The sequence below is a fragment of the Lepus europaeus genome, chromosome 16 (genome assembly GCF_033115175.1).
Source record: "Lepus europaeus isolate LE1 chromosome 16, mLepTim1.pri, whole genome shotgun sequence".
NCBI lineage: Eukaryota > Metazoa > Chordata > Mammalia > Lagomorpha > Leporidae > Lepus > Lepus europaeus.
The window spans coordinates 81,566,680-81,591,284 of NC_084842.1; the positions used below are offsets into that span (position 1 = coordinate 81,566,680).

Consider the following 24,605-nt stretch of genomic DNA (forward strand, 5'->3'; position numbering starts at 1 on the left):
ATCTAGAATTAGAGACTAACTACTCAAATTATATGTTTATGTGATAGGAAAAAAAAAAAAGGTGAATGAAAAAGTCCTTAAATGCAACTTCCAGTACACTTCTAACCAAAATCCACGTACATACCTTAAACTGTTAAATTCACAGTGATCTACTGGACCACTGCAAAGTCTAGCCTGTGCATGGCCTCAGCCTACAATAGTCAGACTGACCTCAGGAGCACTTAGACAATTGTATTTCTAACCATCCTTAAAGATTCACACTAATTATAAAACCCACAGTTGGGACAAGGCAGGTAAGTAGTAGACAACTCAATACGTTATAGTTAAGTGTCGATCAAACCAGCCAATCACCTCACCTAATACTCTGCTTCCTCAATTCTTCTCTTACTCCTATCTAATCTGACAATCTCCCAGGTGGCCTGGACTTTATTTCTATCTTTCTATCACTATAGTTTTCACTTGAAATTACTTCACATGGTCTAGCTTTACACTGACCTTATTCTCAGTCTTTGTTCCACAACTTCACTGCATCTTATTTCAAGAAAGCTTGAGTTGAAACAGGAGAGCCAGACCCTTTTAATGATACTATGATGTTTTCTTAAAGTAAATACTATAATTACCATTTCTATTCCTTCCTTTTCCAATTTCACTCTTCCCACCTACCCTCTGATTTAAAAATACTTTTGTGAGGGATAGTTTAATCCTCCAACCCTACTCCCATATCAAAGCTGCTCTAAGTATGATGACTCTGTGAATTTATTATTGTTTGTCCAACAGAAAAAAAAAAACATACTTTATTGAAGGTTTATTCACTCACTCTAGTGCACTTCACAGTGTAAACTTTCTAATTAGAATAAATTAGGTCAGTGTAACAATCATATTTACAGATAGAGTAGTATATTCCTTAAATATAAATACAATAAGTTTTATGCACTTCGCAAACATTATCTCATTTAATTCTCATAATAAATGGTGAGATTGGGGGTTGGTATTGTGGTGCAGCAGGTAGAGCTGCCACCTGTGATGCAGGCATCCAATGTGAGCATCAGTTCATTTCCCAAATGCTCTACTTCCAAATCAGCTTCCTGCGAATGGCCTGGGAAAAGCAGCAGAAGATGGCCCAACTGTTTGACTCCTGGCTTTGGTCTGGCTCAGCCTTGGTTGCTGAGGCCATCTGGTAGTGAACCAGTAGATGGAAGATCTTTCACTTTCTCTGTCTCTCCCTCTCTTTCTGTAACTCTTTCAAATAAATGAATAAATCTTAAAACAAACATATGGGGAAACTAAAACTAAACTCACAGCTAACTTGTCCAATGTCAAACCTTAAATGGAAAAGTCAATATTCAAATAAGGATTGCCTCTAAAGTCTGTGATTATCGAATTAAACCACACTGTCCACATACACTTCAATGATGGTTTGCCAGCTAGATATATAGAGTATATTCAGATTCCTAACTCTACTTTCTACACAGGAATAGTATAGCTTTATTTTTACAGTTAAAAATAATTAAATTGTGTGCATGGGGAGGTGTAGAGAAACATATATTTAGTCATCTCCATTTATATAAATCAATTGGAAACATAAGATATTTCTGTAAAACTTACCATTTAACATCAACAGATTGTCAGTTCCTGGATGTGGATAGCTCAATCGACCTTTAAAAAGACAGGAAAGGAGAATTTAAAGATTATGGCACTATTTGAAAAGCAAAAAAGGAGGAGGGTGTGATGAGGAAATTTCTAAGCACCGTACATTTTTAAAGAATTAAAAATGCTAATGTTTAACTCAAAGTATATTAACTAAAATTATCTTTGAAAGTTAAAACAAAACAAACCAGTTAACCTTAGTTCCTAGATCATGAGACCACAATGTGATCTGCTAGCTATGCCAACAGAGCAAAGCTTGTTTTCTGAAATAAAAAAAAGCAGGTAACCCAGTCTTGCAAAATTAATATGGGATGTGAATTGTTTTAATATTTTCAAAGCTGTTCGCAATTTTATTTACAGAACTATTTTGCAAAAAATGAATCTTGAAGGAAAGGAATCTATATTCCTATATCAAAAACAACTAAAATGTTACCAAAAAAGAGAAAAACCTCATCACACTTGCATTTAATAATTGGTCATATTTAAATAATTATAATGAAAACATTTAAAATATGTTATTATGTTACTAATAGAAATTTGAATGAAGTTGACATGATTAATAAAAAGTACTAAAAAGCTGCCTCTATCTTTACCACATTAGCAAGTACTCTGCACTCTAAGTGTCTTTTGCTGTATTCAAATATTCCATAGAAGACAGATCCTTGGCTTTTAATTATGAACAGAATTTGATCATCTAATGCAGTAGTTACTGACAGATAATCCAATTTTGACATTAAAATAAGCACATATATGAGAGGGAGATACAGCTATAGACAACACACTTCAGAGATCTAATTGAATTATGGCATACTTGGTTTTAGACTCAACACAGTAAGCAGTAAGTGTTACTGTCCTTCAAAAAGACAATTAACCAACTCTTATTTACCCTTGAATTTCATGTTTTATGACATTAGTTAACTAAATAATGTGTTGAATAAAGTTTTCATACTCTAACACACATAATTAAGTTTCTTGTTGTGATGCCTTAGTATCAAGAAACAGGAGGATAATCAAAGGAGGTAGAAGGAGCCAGGAAGCTGTTCAACAAATAGAACATTACTTTCAAGTATTGTAGCTTTTCTTGGAAATAAGCCTATTTCTAAACATCTTGCTATAGAAGACCAAAATTAGACAACAATTTAAGGCCATAAAAAATTTACTGTTGGCTCTGACTTGAGATGTAAATACTAAAACAAACTACAAAAGTGGCAACTTGGCTTGTTTTTCAGTATAACAAATTGAGTCTTCCATACTGACAATATGTAGGATGTAAAGGTAAATAAGACAGAGACTCTGCTTATGAAATGGCAAGGGAGAAAAACACAAATGGACAATTCCAATGAAATTTACCAGGTGCTAAAAGTATTAGGTATAGTATGGTATATATAAACAACACAGAGCGTTACTATACTAAACTCAAGGCTTCAGGCCAGACTTTCTAGAAAAGTAATTAAACAAATTCTGAAGCCTAGTTCCATCTTGGGAGACATTCAACTTTAAATTACCACATAATCATTCTCTAATAAGTTCACTGTTAACTTTATTTATCCCAAGATACAGGTAACAAAATATTTTTACTGATGGGTAGCTTTTTGACATCTTAGCTCTGAATGACTTAAAAGATGTCAGATATGTGGGAAGTTCAAAAGAAAGATACCTGCTTGTGAAGGAACACTCATATATGCGTATATATGTTTTACAATATTATAGCTTCCACAAAGGAAAAATCCTCTTAATATAACTAATAAAATGCTCCAAAGTAAAATAATAAAATTTAGGCTTTAAGTTATCATATCACTTTTCCACTCCCGCAGTGAAGATATTAATACATCATTACAAGTTAACCTGTACAGTGATTTTTTTTTTTTTTTTTGACAGGCAGAGTGGATAGTGAGAGAGAGAGAAAGGTCTTCCTTTTGCCGTTGGTTCACCCTCCAATGGCCGCCGCGGCCGGCACGCTGCGGCCGGCGCACCGCGCTGATCCGATGGCAGGAGCCAGGTGCTTCTCCCGGTCTCCCATGGGGTGCAAGGCCCAAGTACTTGGGCCATCCTCCACTGTACTCCCTGGCCACAGCAGAGAGCTGGCCTGGAAGAGGGGCAACCAGGACAGAATCCGGCGCCCTGACCGGGACTAGAACCCGGTGTGCCGGCGCCACTAGGCGGAGGATTAGCCTATTGAGCCGCGGCGCCGGCCTGTACAGTGATTTTACTTAGGGTATTATTAACAGTACTTTCACTAAGAATCTGATAATTGATAGTAATAACTAACAACATTTGAAGGGTTATTATGTGCCATGAGCTTTTCTATTTACAACAAATTGTTTACTTCTGAGAGCAATCTTTTGAGTTAGATACTACTGTATTTTCATTTTAAGATGAAGACACTGTAATACAGTGTAAGGTGTCCAATGCTATAGCAGTGAGTAACACAGGTAAGATTTGAATCTAAGCAGTTTGGCTCCCTACTCTTAGTCATTACCTTAGAGAAATGTATGTATAGCAGATCACAGGATAAATTTTTCAGTTAAAAAAAGTCACAGCATGGTTAAACAGTATAATAGATATGCTAAACTTTAATACAGAAAAAAAGACAAAGAGGAAAAAAATGCATTATATACCTCCAGCTTCTCCCCATTGTTTGCAAGGTGCAGAGACTGAGTTATACAGTAATATCATCTGTTCCTGCGAGCAATAGAACATCCAATGATATATAGGCACAGAGCTGCTCAGAGTAAAAACTACATTTCTGAGCCTTCCCTGTAACTATGTGTGCCCATATGTGGAAGATTTGGACAATGAGATGTCAAATAATAGTTGCATGTGCAATTTTTAGGAAGTATGCTTAAAAGGGAAAGCCTTCTAATTTCTATATCCTGCTTGCTGGAATGCAGATATAATGGCTAAATGGAAGAAATCACATTAGACTAGGAAGCAGAGACTGGGTGTGGAAGATATAGATCCATGAAGATTACCACATTACTTGAACTATTAATGTCTCTTTAAGAGAAATAAACTATCTTTTTAAATCTACTTCTAAGATTTCTGTTTTCCCAGAACTTAAACTTACAAATAAAGTCCATTAGTAATAAATTTATGCAAAATTAAACATGTATATAATGTATATGCAAATTGAACCACCAGGTTATTGCTTAATGTGAAAATATGATAAAGCATAATTTCATAACAGTTTTAATATATCTATAAATAAATGTGTATGTACTACCTCTTGGCGGTTCTCCTTTTACATCAAGATACTATGTAATTTAAAATACATATTTTTAGGAGCCAGTGCTGTGGCGTAGTAGGCTAGGCCTCCACTTGCGTTGCTGGCATCTCATATGGGTGCTGGTTCACATCCCAGCTGCTCCTCTTCTTATCCAGTTCTCTACTGGCCTGGGAAAGCAATGGAAGATGGCCCAGGTATTTGGTCCCCTGCACCCATGTGGGAGATCTGGAAGAAGCTCCTGGCTACTGGCTTTGGATAGGCTCAGCTCTGGCCATTACAGCCATCTGAGGAATGAACCAACTGTCTCTCCCTCTCTCTGTCTGTAATTCAACCTCTCAAATAAGTAAAATCTTTAAAAAAAATAAATAAAATCTTTTAAAAATAAATATTTTAAAAAGCATACGTTGATTTTTAGGTATAAGTGAGTAACTACAGGATCTACAGTATATTTATTACATGATATATATACATGTTAATTGCTTTAAAAATACATCGCAGTAACTAAAAACACTAAGAAATATGGTAACTGTATATAAACTTCTCTCAAATAGGTAAATTACCAGATTATATTTAGAGCAAGTATCTGGCACCTAATCTTCTATCATTCTAACTCTGCTGGCCTCTTTGCTCTTCCTTATGCATGCCAGGCATATTCACTACAGAGGATCTTTCTACTTCGTTCTTCTGCTTCGAATGCATTTGCCCAGATGTAATCAAAGCTTGCACCCCTAATCTCCCTCAGGCTTTTGAGCAATGGAATCACAGAACATCCTTCCTAAATAGCAGCTTCTTTCTTTCTGTATCTTCCTAACACTGTATTTTTCCCTTCATTGTAATGACTATTATCTAATATTTTATTACTGTTTCTGTATTTCTTTAAAACCAGAGGATCTATGAGGGCAAGGACTTTGACTCTTTCTCTACTGTATTCCTAGCAGCCCAGCACAACAGGCTCTCAAGCATTTGCTGAATGTACAAATGAAACATCTCATGGACTCAACTGAAAGTACAGATACCTAAAGGTGTTTTTGTATATGGGGCATGGGAAAAATGCTCTTTAAGTCAGTAGAAAAATCACAAAACTTTCATTTTAGCTCATCTCTAAGTTCCTTAAGTATTTGGAGGAAGGAGGAATAATGCCAAAGTGCTGCTTTCTGCTTTTTCTCCAAATAAAGTTTTTCCTCTGGGGCCACTGTTGTGGCACAGTGGGTAAAGCCTCACTCTGCGAGGCTGCAATCCCATATAGGTGTCAGTTCATGCCCCAGTTATTCCCCTTCTGATCCTGCTCCCTGCTAATGGCCTGGGAAAGGCAGCAAGGGATAACCTAAGTGTTTGGGCCCCTGCACCCACATGGGAGACCTGGATGGACCTCCTAGCTTTCACCTGACCCAGCCCTGCCCATTGTGACCATCTGGGAAGTGAACCACCAGATGGAAGATCTCTCTGTATCTCCCTTTCTCTAACACTAACTTTTTTTTTTTCTTTGACAGATAGAGTTAGACAGTGAGAGAGACAGACAGAAAGGTCTTCCTTCCATTGGTTCACCACCCAAATGACCACTACCGCCGGCGCGCTGTGCCAATCCAAAGCCAGGAGCCAGGTGCTTCCTCCTGGTCTCCCATGCGGGTGCAAGAGCCCAAGCACTTGGGCCATCCTCCACTGCCTTCCTGGGCCACAGCAGAGAGCTGGACTGGAAAAGGAGCAGCAGGGACTAGAACCCGGCGCCCATATGGGATGCCAGGGCCTCAGGCGGAGGATTAACCAAGTGAGTCAACAGCGCCAGCCCTAACACTAACTTTCAAATAAATAAAAAGAATGCTTTTTAAAACAGTTCCAGGCCAGTGCCTTGGGCCCTGCACCCGCATGGGAGACCAGGAGGAAGCACCTGGCTCCTGGCTTCGGATCGGTGCAGCGTGATGGCCATAGTGGCCATCTGGGGGGGGTGAACCAACAGAAAAGGAAGACCTTTCTATCTGTCACTCTCTCTCTCTGTCCACTCTGTCAAAAAAGCAAAAAAAAAAAACAAAAAAAACAAAAAAAAAAACAGTTCCTAACTTTTAAATTGCATACCACTTTGAGCAGCATGATGACAATCTCGTGCCATCCAGCTCAATCTCTGCTCACATCCAAGGGGCGGGACAGTCATCCCTGACCTCATTCTCAAATCTCAGTGCATGCCTCATAAAAGCCTAAGAATAAGATCATACAATTGCAGAAAAAAACCCTGAGATCCAAAGAACTAGATCCCAAAATAGCAACATAATCATTCCTTACCTACATAGTATATAGCCATCAGTCTACTTTAGATAAAATTGAAATCACTCTAGTGAACTCATTCTTAAATCAAAATCCTCTTGTGTATTTGCTCACCCAACAATATTTATGTATTTTAACTTTATCCAATCAACAGGGGAAAATATACTAAAAAAAGCCAAGGGATATACAGCCTATCAAAAGTTTCTGTTTCAAGTAAGTATAATTACAAGAGAAAAAAAAATACTAAATTTAACTCATTAATCATCTGATAAGGAAAAGTATCATATAGTTACTAATAAAACTGGTACTAAAAAAAAATACATGTAATCAACATTACAATCAAATTTAACTAATGGTTACAAAATCTTTCATTGGGCCGGTGCAGCGGTTCACTAGGCTAATCCTCCACCTGCAGCACAGGCATCCCAGGTTCTAGTCCCAGTTGGGGCGCCGGATTCTGTCCCGGTTGTTCCTCTTCCAGTCCAGCTCTCTGCTGTGGCCCGGGAGGGCAGCAGAGGATGGCCCAAGTGCTTGGGCCCTGCACCCGCATGGGAGACCAGGAGAAAGCACCTGGCTCCTGGCTTCGGATTAGTGCAGTACGATGGCCATAATGGCCATTTGGGGGGTGAACCAACAGAAAAGGAAGACCTTTCTCTCTGTCTGTCTCTCTCTCACTGTCTAACTCTGCCTGTCAAAAAAAAAAAAAAAAAAGACAGAGAGAGACAGAGAGAAAGGTCTTCCTTTTGCCGTTGGTTCACCCTCCAATGGCCGCCGCGGCTGGTGCACTGCGGCCGGCGTACCGCGCTGATCCGATGGCAGGAGCCAGGTGCTTCTCCTGGTCTCCCATGGGGTGCAGGGCCCAAGCACTTGGGCCATCCTCCACTGCACTCCCTGGCCACAGCAGAGAGCTGGACAGGAAGAGGGGCAACCGGGACAGAATCTGGCGCCCCGACTGGGACTAGAACCCGATATGCCGGCGCCGCAAGGTGGAGGATTAGCCTAGTGAGCCGCGGCGCCGGCCAAAACCAAAATCTTTCATTGTAAAAGAGTTTTAAATAAAAATGCTGAGAAAAATTAATAACAAAAAAATTAATAACAAATGGCTAATCAAACACTGCCAATAGCAGTGTAAAGTGGTGCAAAACTTAAAATAAGTTGGCAATCCACAGTCCCAGATTTACAATGGCTTGACTTACTTTTTTTAAACTTTATGATGGTGTCAAAGTATACCATACAAAACTTTCAGTATAGCATTCAATATATAAGATATTCAACACTTTATTATAAAACATGATGCTAGATGATTTTGCCTCACTGAGGGCTAATGAAAGTGATCTTAAAGTTAGATTAAGAAAGATTAGACTAAGCTATGATGTTTAGGTTAGGTATAGCAAATGCATTTTTGAGTTGAAAAAGTAAGGACTGATTCTGTTGCTCTTTGTGGATCTAGTTCTTTGGATCTAAGGATTTTTTCCTATGTTTGTATGATCTTATTCTTAGGCTTTTATGAGGCATGCACTGAGATTTGACTTCAACTCATCCTAAGTCAATGAGCATCTGTATCAATCCAGAGCCTCAAAAACAATGTATTAAATTTATCCGGCCGGCGCCGTGGCTCAACAGGCTAATCCTCCGCCTTGCGGCGCCGGCACACCGGGTTCTAGTCCCGGTCGGGGCACCGATCCTGTCCCGGTTGCCCCTCTTCCAGGCCAGCTCTCTGCTGTGGCCAGGGAGTGCAGTGGAGGATGGCCCAAGTGTTTGGGCTCTGCACCCCATGGGAGACCAGGATAAGCACCTGGCTCCTGCCATCGGAACAGCGCGGTGCGCCGGTCGCAACGCGCTACCGCGGCGGCCATTAGAGGGTGAACCAACGGCAAAGGAAGACCTTTCTCTCTGTCTCTCTCTCACTGTCCACTCTGCCTGTCCAAAAAAAAAAAAAAATTTATCCTATGGAAATAAACACGCACACACACACACACACACAATCCCTTCAATTTTATTTAACATTTGAAATACCTGAATATCCAACTGCAGGGAAATAGTTACACATACAAACTATTTTACATGTATAGATACAATATAGGATGATTTTAAAACTTTTAAGAATAATAATATTTATTGAGCCCTTGTCATTTGCTTGATATTCTGACAGATGTGGAATTGAGGTAAAATAAAAATAGATATGGCCATTGCTCCTGTAACACTCTCATGTGACAGATACATTAATTTTTTTAAAAAACCCAAAAAACTAAACTAAATGAGAAAGATACATTGAATAAAAAGCAATATAATTTTATGACTCTTTAACACAAAGTAATCTACTCTTGATGGGGTGCCAGGAAGTCTTCACTGAAGAAGTAGAAGTTGTGCCAGTATTGCAGTGACTTTCAATAGGACATCATGGATTAAATGAACACATGCATTCACTTTATTTCTTCTGACATCCCAAAGTGACATGTAAGGAAGTATGAAAGAGGTACAACCCCAGTAAGACAAAGAAAATGGGACAGAATCACAGAACAATCAAGTCAGCAATGTTCTGGAAGCTGTAATTGTAAATGGTTGAGTGGGAACTGACTATAGACCAGAAGTCATTGAAAACACAATCCTAAACCAGTGTGTGCATAAAAAGGTACTCAAGAAATAAGCCATTTGTTATAGTAGACACTTGGGAAGATTCAGAAATAAGAAGTTCTGGATAACATCTACTGAGGGTAGATGTGGTGTGGAACTGGAAATAGGAATGTTGATGACTACTTGCTGGTTTCTAAAATAATCAGAGGCAGATTTCTCCCTTTTTGGCTCTTCAAGGAAGGCTAGCAACTAAGCCTACCATTCCAGTTCTGTTTCTCAGACCAAAAGAAAAGACCTAGATGCAGACCTTGTGAGGGCTTCACTTCACTGGCTAACAGTAATCATCATAGTTCTACGTACAAAGAACTTATAAACCCCATTTCTGTGTCTTACCTGGATGCACGGACATAAAAAGATAATAAGATATTTGATAAAAGCTTCAAAATCTGTGGGAAAAAAGAACATAGCAAAACAAATAGAAAAGAGGAATTTAGAAGAAGCATAAGCAATAAGGAACTGGAAAAATAATCTTGATACACTATAATCTCCTTCAGAGACATAAGATTAAATAAAAAGATATAATAGAAAAATTCTGAGAATTTTTAAAAGAGGTTCTTAAAAATTACCAAAACAAAAAATTAAGTAAAAAAATCAACAGAAAGGTTGAAAAGAGATGGAGATATCACTTCAAAAGCAAAACAAGATATAACAATGGGAAATAGAAAAGCAGATTCCGAGAGTAGGAGGTATAACACTTGAAAACATTAATTCCAGAAAGTAAAATAAAAAATAAAAAAATTATTAAAGAAATTATACTCCATCTCTGAATTAAGAGTCCAAGTGAAGGTGTAGCTCAATAAATAAATTAATAAAGGAACGAAGGGAAGTACATACATACATGTGTATTCCAAGAACTACATTTCACATTATGAAAGTTCAGAACTACAGACATAAGATCTTAAAAGAGTCTAGAAAGAAAAACGAAATTAATACCATACTGCAAGGTAATCAGACAAATGAATAGTTTCAGAATGGCCTAACATAGCAACCCTGGAATTTAAAAGCAATAAAATCATACCTTCAACATTCTAAAATATTAACATATAGTTATATATCTGCGGCCTAGCAAGTTATATAAGTAGACTAAAAATGCTTTCACATATATAGTGTCTTAAAATTTATGTCCCATAGGCAGGAAAGTATTATAAGATAGGCCCAACAAAACAAAGGCATTAATCATTAAGAAAAGGACATGGAGATCAAAACATGGATTCCACAGGAGAAAGTAATGCCCAGGATTATGGATGTCCTCAAATGATAGTTACAGAGAGATATAAGAAGGAAACCTCTAGAGGCAGAGAAAATGATCAATTTGAATGATTATTTGATGTTTTCATATGTGTTAAATAAGTTCACAGTTCTGTGGAATTAATTAATCTAAGGAAACACACCAAAAAAGACAACGATTAATTCCAGGACAAAACAAAGTTACATGAAAAACAAAATGTTGTATTACATGATAACAACATACGAGGTTTATCTATGAATATTATTTACATTAGAGGTTCAGTAATGTAACTCATAGTTTAAACCAAAGTGGGCTTATAACCAATTTGAGAAGACAGAGAAGCAGAGAATCAGAAGATGGGTAAATCATTAAAGATGATCAACCATGATATCTAAAAATGAATACTTAATCTGAGCAAGTGACAAGGCAGAAGACTTCTATCTTTTACTAAATAAACTATGGAGCTAGTTTGACTTTCTAATCTATGTACCTATGTTTTTTAAACTACTGTTTTAAAAAGCTAAACAGCAAGTTGGAAGTAAGGAAGAGATTTGAATATTACAAATTTTAAAGTTACACATCAAAAAGGAAAGATTAGAAAAATTATACATCAAAATATTAATAGTGGTTATTTTAGTTTGTGAGACTTGATTTTAAAACTTATTTTTTTCTAAGGTTTTAAAATTTCCTTTATAAATGCTAGTATTTGTAATAAGGAAATAAACATAAACAGGATAAAATGCTATACTTTGGGGAAAAAAATCTTCATAAGAAGTTCTCAAATATTTCTTAAAAAAAACTATAGTTAAAATTTATAGTCTAATCATCCCAAGTATTTGTTTTTATTACTGTAATTTTCATTCAAGCAACATTATTTTTTGTTACTTTTTAAAAATAATAGTTAAAATAAATTAAAATTATAGAAAGATGTGCTGTGGTGAATAACAGGCTTTCCATAAGCACATATATATTCTGTATATCGAAATGCTATTTTAAGAAAATTCATTGAAGGGGCTGCTTTTTGGCCCACATCTCATTTCAGAGTGTCTGGTTAGAATCTTGTAACTCTGCTTCCAGTGCAGCTTCCTGTCAATGTGCACCTGGGAGGCAGGAGATGATAGTTGGAGTATACCCGGGTACCCACTACCCACTTGGGGTACCTGAGTTCCACCTCCATTTCCAATCTAGCTTGGGAGGCAGTGGATGATGGCTCAAGTGCTTGAGTCCCTGCTACCCACATGGGAGACCAGTGTGGAGTTCCTGGCTCCTGGCTTTGGCATGGCCCAGCTACAGCTGATTGGGCATTTGAGAGGTGAACCAGTGGATGGAAGATATCTCTCTCTTTCTCTCTCTCTCTCTTTCTCCATCACTCTGCCTTCCAAATAACAATAATAAAAAAGGTTAAAAATCTCTATGACCCTATATTTCAAATAAACCTTCTAAAATAAGAACTGTTACATACACATTTTCATAATTCCCTTCAGTCTATAGAAACTCTCAGTGATGACAAGAGTTAAATTTTTCAAAGTTGCACTTTTATTAAAAGGATCTTAATTCTGAGCAGCTATTTATTATATCTCTGTATATCTTTTAAAGTCACGTACATTTAATAAAATGTCTATGGCTTCTATATAAATATAATTTATTCCAAAGATAATAACTTTTTTCCCTTTAACAAAGGTCATAGGGAAAAGAAAAATCAATGAAGTAAATGGGAAAGAATATGTAAATTCTAATTCTTTTTAAAATGAATAGGACCAGAGTTGTGGCATAGTAGGCTAAGACTCCTCCCATGGCATCAGCATCCCATGTGGAAGCTGGTTATTGTCCCAGCTGCTCCTCTTCCGATCCAGCTCTCTGCTAATGGGCTGGGAAAGCATTAGAAGATGGTCTAAGTGCCTAGGCCCTTGCATCCACGTGGGAGACTTGGCTCCTGGCTCCTGGCTTTGGATCAGCTCAGTTCTGGCCGTTGCGGCCACTTGGGGAGTGAAACAGCAGATGGAAGACCTTTCCCTATGTATCTCCTTCTCTGTGTCTGTAAATCTACCTCTCAAATACATAAATAAATGTTTAAATTGAATGAAAACATTTTATTTGAATCCTGAAAGCATACAGAGCAATCTCTCCATAACTATCTGGTTTTTTTTTTTAAGATTTATTTATCTATTTGAAAGTCAGAGTTACAAAGGGAGAGAAGGAGAGATATATATATATATATAAAGAGAAAGAGAACGAGAAAACTATCTTCCATCTACTGGTACACTCCCCACATGGCCATGACAGCTGGGGCTGGGCAAGGCCAAAGTCACAAGCCAGGAGTTTTATCCAGGTCTCCCACATGGGTGCATGGACACAAGGAGTTGTGCCATCTACTGCTGCTTTCCTAGGTGCATTAGCAGAGAGCAGGATTGGAAGTTGTGCAACAGGGACTGGAACTGGTGCCCATATGGAATGCAGGGATCACAGGCAGTGGCTCAATCCATTTCATACAATGCTGGTCCCTACAATTATCTTTTTAGAAGGACATTCCAGTATTATGTGATTTTCTTCTGAACCTTTTTGGGACAATTGCGAAAATTCTGACTTCAGGAAACATAAGAGGTTGAAGAAAGGTAAAACCAGTCTTGATAATGCATCCCACTCTGTCCAAGTGAATTCAGTAGGGCAGTATAAGAGAGAGCAGACATAACTCCCCTGGGATGTATATCAATGATGTTTGTTTTTATTTTGCACTTTCCTTTGTTTTAATAAATGCCACTAGACTCTCACAATTTCCCATAGAGCTCCTAGCTGTGACTTTTCTGTATCAGAGTTTCACCACGTATGCTCTTCACACACTTTGCAATGCTCAGTGTACAGTGTCTGTGTGGTTAATACACTCTCAGTCTGAGAAACTCTGAACAGCTCAAAAGTTCCTTTACCAAAAAAAAAAAAAAAAAGTAGTATTTTTATTTATTTTAAAGTCAGAGTGACAGAGATAGAGTGGGAGGTCTTCCATCCACTGGTTCACTCCCCAAATGCCTTCAACAGCAGGGGATAGGCCAGGCAGAAGCCACGAGTCCTGAACTCAATCTAAGTCTCCCATGTGGGTAGTCGGGACCTGACTACTTGAGCCTGATCTACTGCCTTCCCAGGTACATTAGCAAGAAGCTGGATCAGAAGTAGAGGTGTTTGGATTCCAACTGGCACTCAGATTTAAGATAAAGGCATCTTAAGTGGCACCTAAACTTGCTGTGTCACAACACTTGCCACTCAAAAGTTCTTTAATTGTCATGCCAGAGACATTTCTCAGAGGCTATATTCCCTAAAATAAGCAGAGGTGCTTACTTTGGGAGTCTCAAAATAGTTTAGCAATCAAGTAATACAAATAACTATAGATACACAAAAACATAAAGTAAACAAGAGGTTTGAAAGGCATTTGCATTTAGACATTTACTGGTGTAAAACCAGGTTAATTCTTTTTTCCTGAATTCCTTTAAATTATTCAGGGAACACTGGTAAAGGCAATGATCTGTGGAGACAAATCTTCTCAGAAACTGCTCACAGACACAGCATTTACTTCTACAGCTTTCAAATAACTTTTCTGAGCTGAAATTAAATGTTTTGTTTGCCCTTTTACTTTGGGGGAGGGTATAAACAATTTTTGGCAAAAATGCACACAGTAAGACCTTCATTCAAATTGTCAGGAGCAGGGAGAGAAGCAAGCCTCACAATAATCACTGTTTTGTTCTTTTGTTTAAGGGTAATGAAACCACACACATATAAAAAGATTACATGTTATTAAAAATAGGTATGCAAATATAAAACTGCAAAATTACAAGACTCCACTTGGCCTTTAAAAGAATCCACACTTGTTCTGCCTTTGAAAGAAAACAATATTTGCCAAGAATCAAGACAGTCATCAGAAAATGGAATGCAAATAGAGAGAAACCAGGGCAGAATAACTGCAGCAGATTGGTCAGTGCTACTCATACTAACGAAAGCATATAATAGTGTGTTAGTGCTCTGAGTCCAGAGCAAAAGACAGCACACACCCACAGTGCTGACTGCCAGGTGTTACTCAGTCTGCACCAGGCAGCCCTAAACAAACTATGCCAGCACTAGTTTTTCAGTTTCTTGAATGCAACATTCTCTTCCATGCTTGGCACATGTTGTTTCTCTCAGTATTTTTTCCATCACTGTGCTGCTTAGGTTTCAGGCCTCAGCTTCCTTTACTCCACATCTAAATTAGGTGCTTCCTTCCAATTATTATCTAAGAACTTTAATTTCCTTCCACAGTATATCTAATACTCCATGATGATAAGTATGTTGTATTGGTATAATGTCTTTCCCCAGTAAGCCACACACATTTCATGAGGGCAGAGGTCCAGTCCATTTCACACAATATACACCCAGTGTCTGGAACAAAACTAGGAATATTTAGTGGAATTAAGCAGATCTAGAGTTTCATTTCTGGTTGTCCTCACTTCACATCTGCACAAACTTCATTAAGACTAGGCTCTCCCACCAGCTAAGTTGAACCATAAAAACTAACATCCAACAATGGAGGTTACCTATTGATCTGTAAAACCCACTGGGGAGTAGGGATATGGACGTAAGTAGTAGTGTAGTGTTTTGGGCATAGGTGGGGATGCAAGGGTGCTTCTGTACAGTCATTCAGGCCAGTAACCTGCCACTTTCTTTGCATTCTAGAGATCCGCCTGACTGCTTTTCTTCCTAGTGACACTAACTCTCATCTTGACCAGCGTGCTTCCTTTTACACTTAGCACAAAACACAGTTACAGCTCTGCTTTCACCTCTGTGGTAGTTGGCCCCTTGACACCTCGCTGATCCCTTGCCTCCTACTAGTCAAATCTCAATCAGATCCCTCCCAAACTGAGCAGAGTTGACCTCTGCAGCATCTAGGACACTGTGTAAATGATGCCATCGAATTAAGACCAGGTCATGTAAGGCAATGAGGCATTCATCACGAACTTTTATCACTCACTCTGGGCAATATCAGCAGCCGCATTGTGGGAAAGCCTGAGTCATGGTTGGTGTGGCCATGAATGGAATTCTGCCAAAAGTCCACACTACTGTGCCAGCCACATGACTGAGCCAGCTCCAGCCCTCATCATTCAGATGACTGCTACCCATGATAGATCCCAAGTCCTAATCCAAAGAAACTGTGTGAGATAATAATTTTTGTTTGAAGCTGCTAGATGTTGAGGTAACTTCTTATGAAGCAATAGACAATATAACCTCTCATTGCTTAAGTTCACATAGTTCTCTTAGAAATTTTCACCGTTAATAATATAAACAAAATAATTCATTTAAAAAAATTTATCCTCAAAGTGCCTTTTCTTTTTCTGTTATATCCTATAGGGAAAAATTTTTAAATGGTAGTTTTTTTTAACCCTTTTAATGGCATGATTCATTTTATTTTTGGGAAAAAAATTTTTGTGTATTAAATAGAGGTCAGGATTTTCAGAAAGGGATTAGATAGAGGAGATGGTATATTGGTCCAGTGATGTCCTAACGATCAGGAGTACAAAGATGGAGAAACAAGTACAGAGTGAAAGAATGCTAGTTTCTTCCATTTGCTACCACCTCTACTGAGGTCCAGTTCAAACAAAAAGTGTAATGATTAGAGTGTGGGGAGATAAGAAAATATACAGTATGATACATCAAGAGGCAGTAGAGTTTGTACAGGTAAGAAAAAGACAAAAAATGTTAAGTGGCAGCACTCAGGTAGCAAGATAATGTGCTTCTTAAAATTTCATTTTATTTTATTTACTTGAGAGGCAGAGAAACACAGAGACAGAGAAAGCGCCCATTTGCTGGTTCACTCCCAAATGCTCACAAGGGCTGGTGCTGGTCGGTCAAAGCTGGGAGTCAGTAACTCAATCCAAGTCTCCCATAAAGGTAGCAGGGACCCAACTACTTGAGCCATCACTGCCACTTCCTCGGGTGCATGTTAGCAGGAAACTTGGTTTGGGAGCAGAGGCAGGACTTGAACCCAGCCACTCTGATATAGCGTATTTACCACTAGGCCAAATGCCCCAATAAGATAATTTTAAATAGGCATTTGCAGAAGCACTAATCTTCTTTAATCTCTGTAGAGAAGGATTCTCAGTGTTCTTTTTTTTGAAAAAAATCCTTGCCATAATACATATGAGCACAAGACTCCAATGACAAACAGAGATTTCTGAAAATTCCTAAAGGTGGTGGTGGACATGTTTTTTCCCCTTCCCAAAGCCAAAAATAATTTCCCTAACTAAGAATTTTGAACTTCAGTTTTTTTAACTATTAAATTTCTCTTAGTCTTGTGCTGCATCCACTTCCTTTTTCAAGGTCCTATAAGTTTCTACCTACTTTTTATTATAACTGAGCTAGAAAAAAGAAAAACAGAGATAGTATCTTCAAAAGGCCTTTTTAAAAGAAGACTGGGAAAAACAGTAAGAAAAAGCTTTTCATTCTCTATTGGTAACAGTTAATCATCTTAACTTGAACTTGAACTAGAGCTTCTAAGAACTTTTCTTTCAAGAGAAATCAAGGACATAAAGAAGGAAAGTTCTTCTTAATCATAATCTAGTGGATTCTAATCTTAAACAGTGAACACCATTGCAACTCTTAGCCTAACATTGAAAGGCAACAAGACCTGCATATAGAGATAGTTAGAAAATTAAGTTGAATGTTGGCTAGAAGCAAATAAAACAAAACAAACAGCAACCAGCCCAAAGTCTAACATTTATAAAGCCATCAACACAAATCATTAACAGTCACTAAGGAGCCTTTCAGACTCCTTAAGATAAAAAAATCATAAAGACAACAAAAATCTCTTTCCTCACATCTTTGCCAGCTTTTGAACTGTTTTGTCTTTTTATTGTTATACACTACTGAAGGGAATGTAAGTTAGTATAGCCCCTATGGAGAACCAGTATAATTTATCATATGTTCCAGCTATCCCACTTCTGTGTATTTTCAAAGGAAATGAAATCAGTACATCGAAGAACACTCCTATGCTCATTGCAGTACTATTCACAATAGCCAGATATGGAATCAACTTAAGTGCTCACTGATGGATGAATGACTAAATAAATGTAGTATATATACATATACAATGGAATATTATTCAGCTAAAAAGGAGAATGAAATACTGTCATTTGCAGCAAAATGGATGGAACTGGAATACATCATGTTACTTCAAATAAGCTAGTTACAGAAAGACAAATACCACAAGTCCCTCTCTCATATGTGAATATTTTTTTTTGGTTTTGTTTTTAAAAGTTGATCTAAATGTAGAACTATGATTAGTACAGAGGCTGGAAAGGATTTGCAGGAGGGAAAACAGAGAGAGGTTGGATAACATGTACCCAAACAGGTAGAAGGAATATGTTAAGTGATTCACAGTACAGTGGGTGACTATGATTCACAATAGCCCAGTATCTTTCATGAAGAACCAGAAGAAAAGAGTTCAAACACTTCAAAGAAATAAGGAAATGAAAATATTAATTGCAATGATTTGATCAATACAAAATGTATGAATGTCTTTTTTAAAAAATTTTATTTATTTTTTTGACAGGCAGAGTGGACAGTGAGAGAGAGAGAGAGATAGAGAGAAAGGTCTTCCTTTTTCCGTTGGTTCACCCCACAATGGCTGCCGCGGCCGGCATGCTATGGCACCGTGCTGATCCGAAGCCAGGAGCCAGGTGCTTCTCCTGGTCTCGCATCCGGGTGCAGGGCCCAAACACTTGGGCCATCCTCCACTGCACTCCTGGGCCATAGCAGAGAGCTGGACTGGAAGAGGGGCAACCAGGACAGAATCCGGCGCCCCGACCGGGACTAGAACCTGGTGTGCCGGCGCCACAGGTGGAGGATTAGCCTATTGAGCTACAGCAGCGCCGGACTGAATATCTTAAAATAATACCATACCCCATAAATATGTATACACTTATTACATACCAATAAATGGATAAAACTTCTGAATTTTTTTTAGAAAATTAAAATTAATTAATTAAAAGTCAAGAAACTTTTTATAAACAAAATCCAGAAACAGAACAAAATGGCTAGTTATCAGATCAGTTATCATCAACTTAGCCCTATATCACTAGCTTGCTGCCAATACTAATATTCTAGAGTTTACAGACTAAATTTTCTAGAGAATTCTTACTTAACTTTACAGAAATAAAAATGCAGACATTTTACAAAGTAACATATGATTTTGGTTTGGTGCTGGATTCTGAGACAGAACCCATCAGAGTTCAGCTGCTCTTGAATCCCTGCTCCACAGAAATGTGAGGTAACACACATTTGCTGTTGCTTTAAGCTTCTCAGTTTTGGGATAATTTGTTGTATGGCAAGAGATAACTACTATCTCTTATCACTCAAGTTAACAATTTGCTAGATTTTTCCATATTAATATAAAAGGCAATAGGATATATTATATCAAGAAATGTAAAAGAATCACTAACTTATTTTGTACACAGAACATCTAACAAATGAAAACAAGTATGTTGATGGAAATTCTTCAGATACCATTAACAATCTGTAAACACTGATCCTGTAAGATCAACAGGCTGATTATTTTTCCCAGCTTGGTTCAAATTTCATTAAGAGCTGTTTTTCATCTTAAAGACACTACTACAAAATATCACCATGTCAAGATTCTATGATATAACAGAAGAAAACTCAGGAAGGAGATTGATCAACAGAAATTCTAGATTGAAACTACTGCAAATTGTGAATGCAAATATTCCAACAAATATTTGTTTTAGTATTTCTGTACTCGACAGAACTCTAGAGAAGTGACTTATAGTATACATGTTTAAGTCCACCCTTTGTCCTCCAGCATATCCCAAAAGAGTGGTTTTTCTTAAGCTGTAGATCAAAGGAGGTGGATTTATATCAAGCCTCAAAGGGAAAGTATGATATTTCACAAAAAATGGTTCTTGTTAATAAATAAATAAAAGATTTTATAGTAGACATAGGTGCTACTTAGTGCCCCCAAAAACCAGTGAGGTGAGTAGTCAAATTGGTGTATTATATAAGGAAACATTTTTAAAAGTCACCTACCCTTAGACCTCTCTCTCTCTGCCTCTCCTCCTCTCTTTGTGTAACTCTGACTTTCAAGTAAAAATAAAAAATCTTTAAAAGATAAATAAATAAGTAAAAGTCACCTACCCTTAAGAGGATCATGCTCTGCTCTCATAATATCAATAAGGGAATTTTCCAAAGAGTGCATGTTCAAACTGTCATACATTCTGCTTCGATCCTGGAAGAAAAGAAAAAAAATATATTTAGAACATACACAATATTATTGAAGCATGATTACAAAAATATAATCTAAATCCTCATATATCAAATAAGACATTTGATTAATCTATTATCAACTAATTTGTATCCCAAGAAAATTCCAATAACACTATCTCAGGAGTTACAATCTCTCCTGTATTGCAGGACAAATTTCAATACATTTATCTCTAAAATATCATCAGAAGCAATGGAATTTCACTGGTAGTATTAAGAGACTAAGTAAAACAATTTCCATTGTTGTTACTCTTTTTAAAGATACCTGAAGTGCTATACAAACAAAATGCATTTTTAGTTCTTTATTTAATTTCCAAACTCTCTCACACATCTAGGGAGACACTGGCACTTGAAAAATAAATGTCTAGGGAAAGGGAAGAATTTAATTCCATAGTTGCACCATACTTTAAACATCTATCAAACTCTTGTTATTTGACTTGGTAGTCTGAGTTTCATAATAATGAATGCCTAAACGTCATACACAGTAAGAATCAAAAGCATGAGACACAAAATCCAAACAGACTAAAGCCTAGAACGTTCATATTCAAATCTCACTCTGTGTATTGGCCTCAGTACTTGGAAATCCTTCTTTCTCCACCTCTCTGCAAAAAAGGCAGGTGAGGGAGCAAAGGGTGAAAGCACTTTTAGCTAAGTTTCCTACTTTGCCAGGTCTCAGAACAAAGTTTTTTACATCATCAGAAATCCTGTTTCTTGAATGCTCAATCCCTCCACTTGCTTACTAGATAGAATTTTATTATTTAAGGCCTGCGATTTTATATTGTATTCTACTCAACACATATTAAATGTACATAAAAAAATTAGGGAACCACCAGAGCAAGCCCTGTCCCATCCCCTTTAAATAGCCTAGGGGTCCTTTCCACTTGTGTGTGTGTGTGTGTACACATACATGTGAAGGGGCTTCAAAATGGAAAATGTGTACTATCTTTTAATTTCTTTTTCATGAACTTTTTGAGGCCCCTTTGTATATGTGGGGAAGGCAGAAGGCTACTTTAAGCTTTCAAAAAATTACTACCACAGAAAATGGAAAGAGGAGAATCAGAAAATAAGCAGAGGAAAGAAAAAAGAAATCCCACAAAAATTAATATAACATACTTCTTAGCCTTGGTCCACAAATTTTAGGGGAAAACCCATCTTTGAGATTATATACAACCTACTGTACATGAGTGTATATATAAAAATTTTTCTGAAGAAAACGTTTATAGCTTTCAAAGGTTTTCTAAAGGGGTCCACCATCCAGGGAAGATTCAGAACCAGTCCTTTAAAAGTCTGAAGAAAAACATAAGCTTTCCTGAAAGTATGTTCATTTATTTACTCTACTTTGATGTTTAAATTAGGGTTGTAAGCTTTTTAAGCTAGGGGTCCAGAATCAGTATTGTAGACTAAACATGGTGCTGTCAAGGAATTAGAAAGGGTGAAAAGTAACACTGAGTGATGGCAAGAATGCCAGAATACAGGCTCTTACTCCAGCTCTATCCCAATTAACTATATCAGCACCCTAACTGATTTTTACTGAGGGAACTCTGAGGTGTAACACACCCATCAGTATCAGCTGTTCACTAGCATAGTGACCTTCACTGGTGAGGTTAACACAAAGTGCTATAACAGTGGTTCTCAAACTTCAGCATGTTTCAGAATCATTTGGAGGGCCGGTGAAACACAGATGCCAGGGCACATCAATGGAGTTTGATTTAGCAGATTTGTAGTGGCATCTGAGAATCTGTGGTTCTAAGATTCCCAGGTGAAACTGATGCTGCTGGCCCAGAGACCACATTTAAAAAGCACTGCATTCCTTGATCCCGTAAGTCCCTAAATCTTTAGGTTCTGGTTCTATCTTCTAGAAAACAAAATAACCACCCAATAGTAAATGACACTTAAAGTCAACTTCACAAATTATAGAAAAGAAAAAGACTCAAAGTACTGTACAAAAAATGAAATAAAACTAGAAAAGAGAAGAAGGTTCTTGGGAAAAACCACCCACAATTTTAGCAATGTATCCAAATATTTCCATCTTCCCTGCTTCCAATATTCTGCATTCACAATCTTCCTGTATCCCATTAAACTTCTACATTAATTAAGGCTAGGGACCTTCTAAGTGGAGAATATAGCTCACTCTCCAATGTCCACACTTTATCTGTACCATAAAAATTTTGTCAAAATGTGTAAGTTGAGTTCTTTAAGAGCAATAACTGAACTTTTAAGTGCTAACTATAAAGGACCATAAAGCCTTCTTAGAATTCTCCATGGAAAAGGTAGTCAAATGATAACTAACCTGAGACAAGAATTAGATATTTATGTGGTTTTGTTATCAACCTGAATTTCTATCCAATTAAATGGAAGACTAAGTACTATTATATTCAAAGTTCCAAGACATATTTCAAACAGAACTATAAAATATACTCTTACGATACAAATTTATGTTCATACAACTAAGACAGGAAACTCCTCAGAAGGTAGGATGTACCATGTAGACTCTAAGAATACATTTTAAAGACTTTAAAATACTTCATATTCTACTTTTCCTAAATTATTGTGAAAAAATTGTTCAGGCATATCTGTTCAGGCTGATGATTTTCAAGATAATCAATCTATGCTCCATCATCAGCCAACCTATGAACTGAATGGTAACTATTAACATCACCCAAAGGATATTTCTGAAGTAACTTTCTTTTTCTAGAGGCAAGGAGTATGATCTTGCCATAGAGCATGATAAAATTCCAGAAATACTTCTACAGACACTATTAATGCATCATGGGCAATATTTAAAGTACAAAAAGAAATATTATTTTTAAGAAAAAGATTTTTTAATTTATTTGAAAGCCAGAGTTATAGAGAGGGAGAGACAGAGAGAGACAGAGATCCTCCATCTGCTGATTCACTCCCCAAATGGTCACGACAGCCAGGCCTGTGCTAGGCAGAAGCTAAGAGCCCCGGAGCTTCCTTCGGGTCTTCCATGTGAGTGCAGGGGCCCAAACACTTGGGCTATCTTCTGCTGCTTTCCCTTTTGCAGGAGCATTAGCAAGGAGCTGGAGCGGAAGTGAAGCAAATAGGACTTGAACTAGCAGCCTTATGGGAGCCTATATGAGATGCTAATATTGCAGGTGGCAGCTTTATCCACTATACCAGCCCCTGAAAGGCAAAACTCTTAAGCTGTTAAGTCAATGTCAGTGGCCACTATATAATCAACTGAATTGTTACTCAAAAAATGTTGATGGTAATTTTCTTAATTTTTATTTTCTTTATTTGAAAAAGCAGAGAGACAGAGATATCTCCCATCTGCTAGTTCAATCCCCAAATTGCTTTAACAGATGAGGCTGGGCTAAGCCAGAAGCCAAGTGCTGGGAACTCAAATCTGAGTCTCCCTTGTGGGTGGCAGGGATCTAACCACCTGAGCCATCACCTGCTGCCCCTGAGTGTGCATGGTAGAAGGAAGCCAGAACCAACAGCAGAACTTGTACTGGAACCCAGGTGACTCTGATATGGAATACAGGCGTCCCAAGTCATTGTGTTAACTGCTACTTCAGTTTGAATGTCGATTTCCACACAATCTTAACCAAAAGGCTGAGAAACGATAAATGTCTATTTCCAACTGAATCAGCAAGATGATCAACTGTAAGGTCCCTTATTTCCTTTTTTAGATCAAGTCTTTATGAACCAAACTCCTACTTTAGGCAGCTAACAAACAAAACCAAAAGACCCAGTAAAGTTTAGTTTAGTTATACTTTGTTTTTTTTTTTTTTTTTTTTTGACAGGCAGAGTGGACAGTGAGAGAGAGAGACAGAAAGGTCTTCCTTTTGCCGTTGGTTCACCCTCCAATGGCCGCCGCGGTAGGCGTGCTGCGGCCAGTGTACTGCGCTGATCCGATGGCAGGAGCCAGGTGCTTCTCCTGGTCTCCAATGGGGTGCAGGGCCCAAGCACTTGGGCCATCCTCCACTGCACTCCCTGGCCACAGCAGAGAGCTGGCCTGGAAGAGGGGCAACCGGGACAGGATCGGTGCCCCAACCGGGACTAGAACCCAGTGTGCCGGCGCCGCAAGGCGGAGGATTAGCCTAGTGAGCCACGGCGCCGGCCATAATTATACTTTGTTAAGCTCAGCCACATCTCACATGCTTTTCAAAAGTTTTGAGCAAAGCACTCTTGACACCTCAAAATTACTTTTCGAATTTAACAGTATCTATAGGCTCATATGCAAAAGATACATATACATATATATACATATATAATTGCATTATGTCATAGACATCAAAATTTGACAGGAAACACGTATCTGTTTTCTTTTGAAATAAGGATATTATAAACATTTGTGTT

General features: G+C 37.8%; 1 protein-coding gene across 1 annotated transcript in view; it reads right to left on the reverse strand.

The window, feature by feature from the left end:
• Window positions 1-24,605, reverse strand: part of CPEB2 (cytoplasmic polyadenylation element binding protein 2) — a 72,021-nt gene that overhangs the window by 36,108 nt on the left and 11,308 nt on the right. The window contains exons 4-5 of the mRNA XM_062213184.1: window positions 20,154-20,244; window positions 1,606-1,656 (exon numbers count right to left, since the gene is read on the reverse strand). Of these exons, the coding sequence (XP_062069168.1) occupies window positions 1,606-1,656; window positions 20,154-20,244 (142 nt within the window). The remainder of the gene's footprint in view (window positions 1-1,605; window positions 1,657-20,153; window positions 20,245-24,605) is intronic.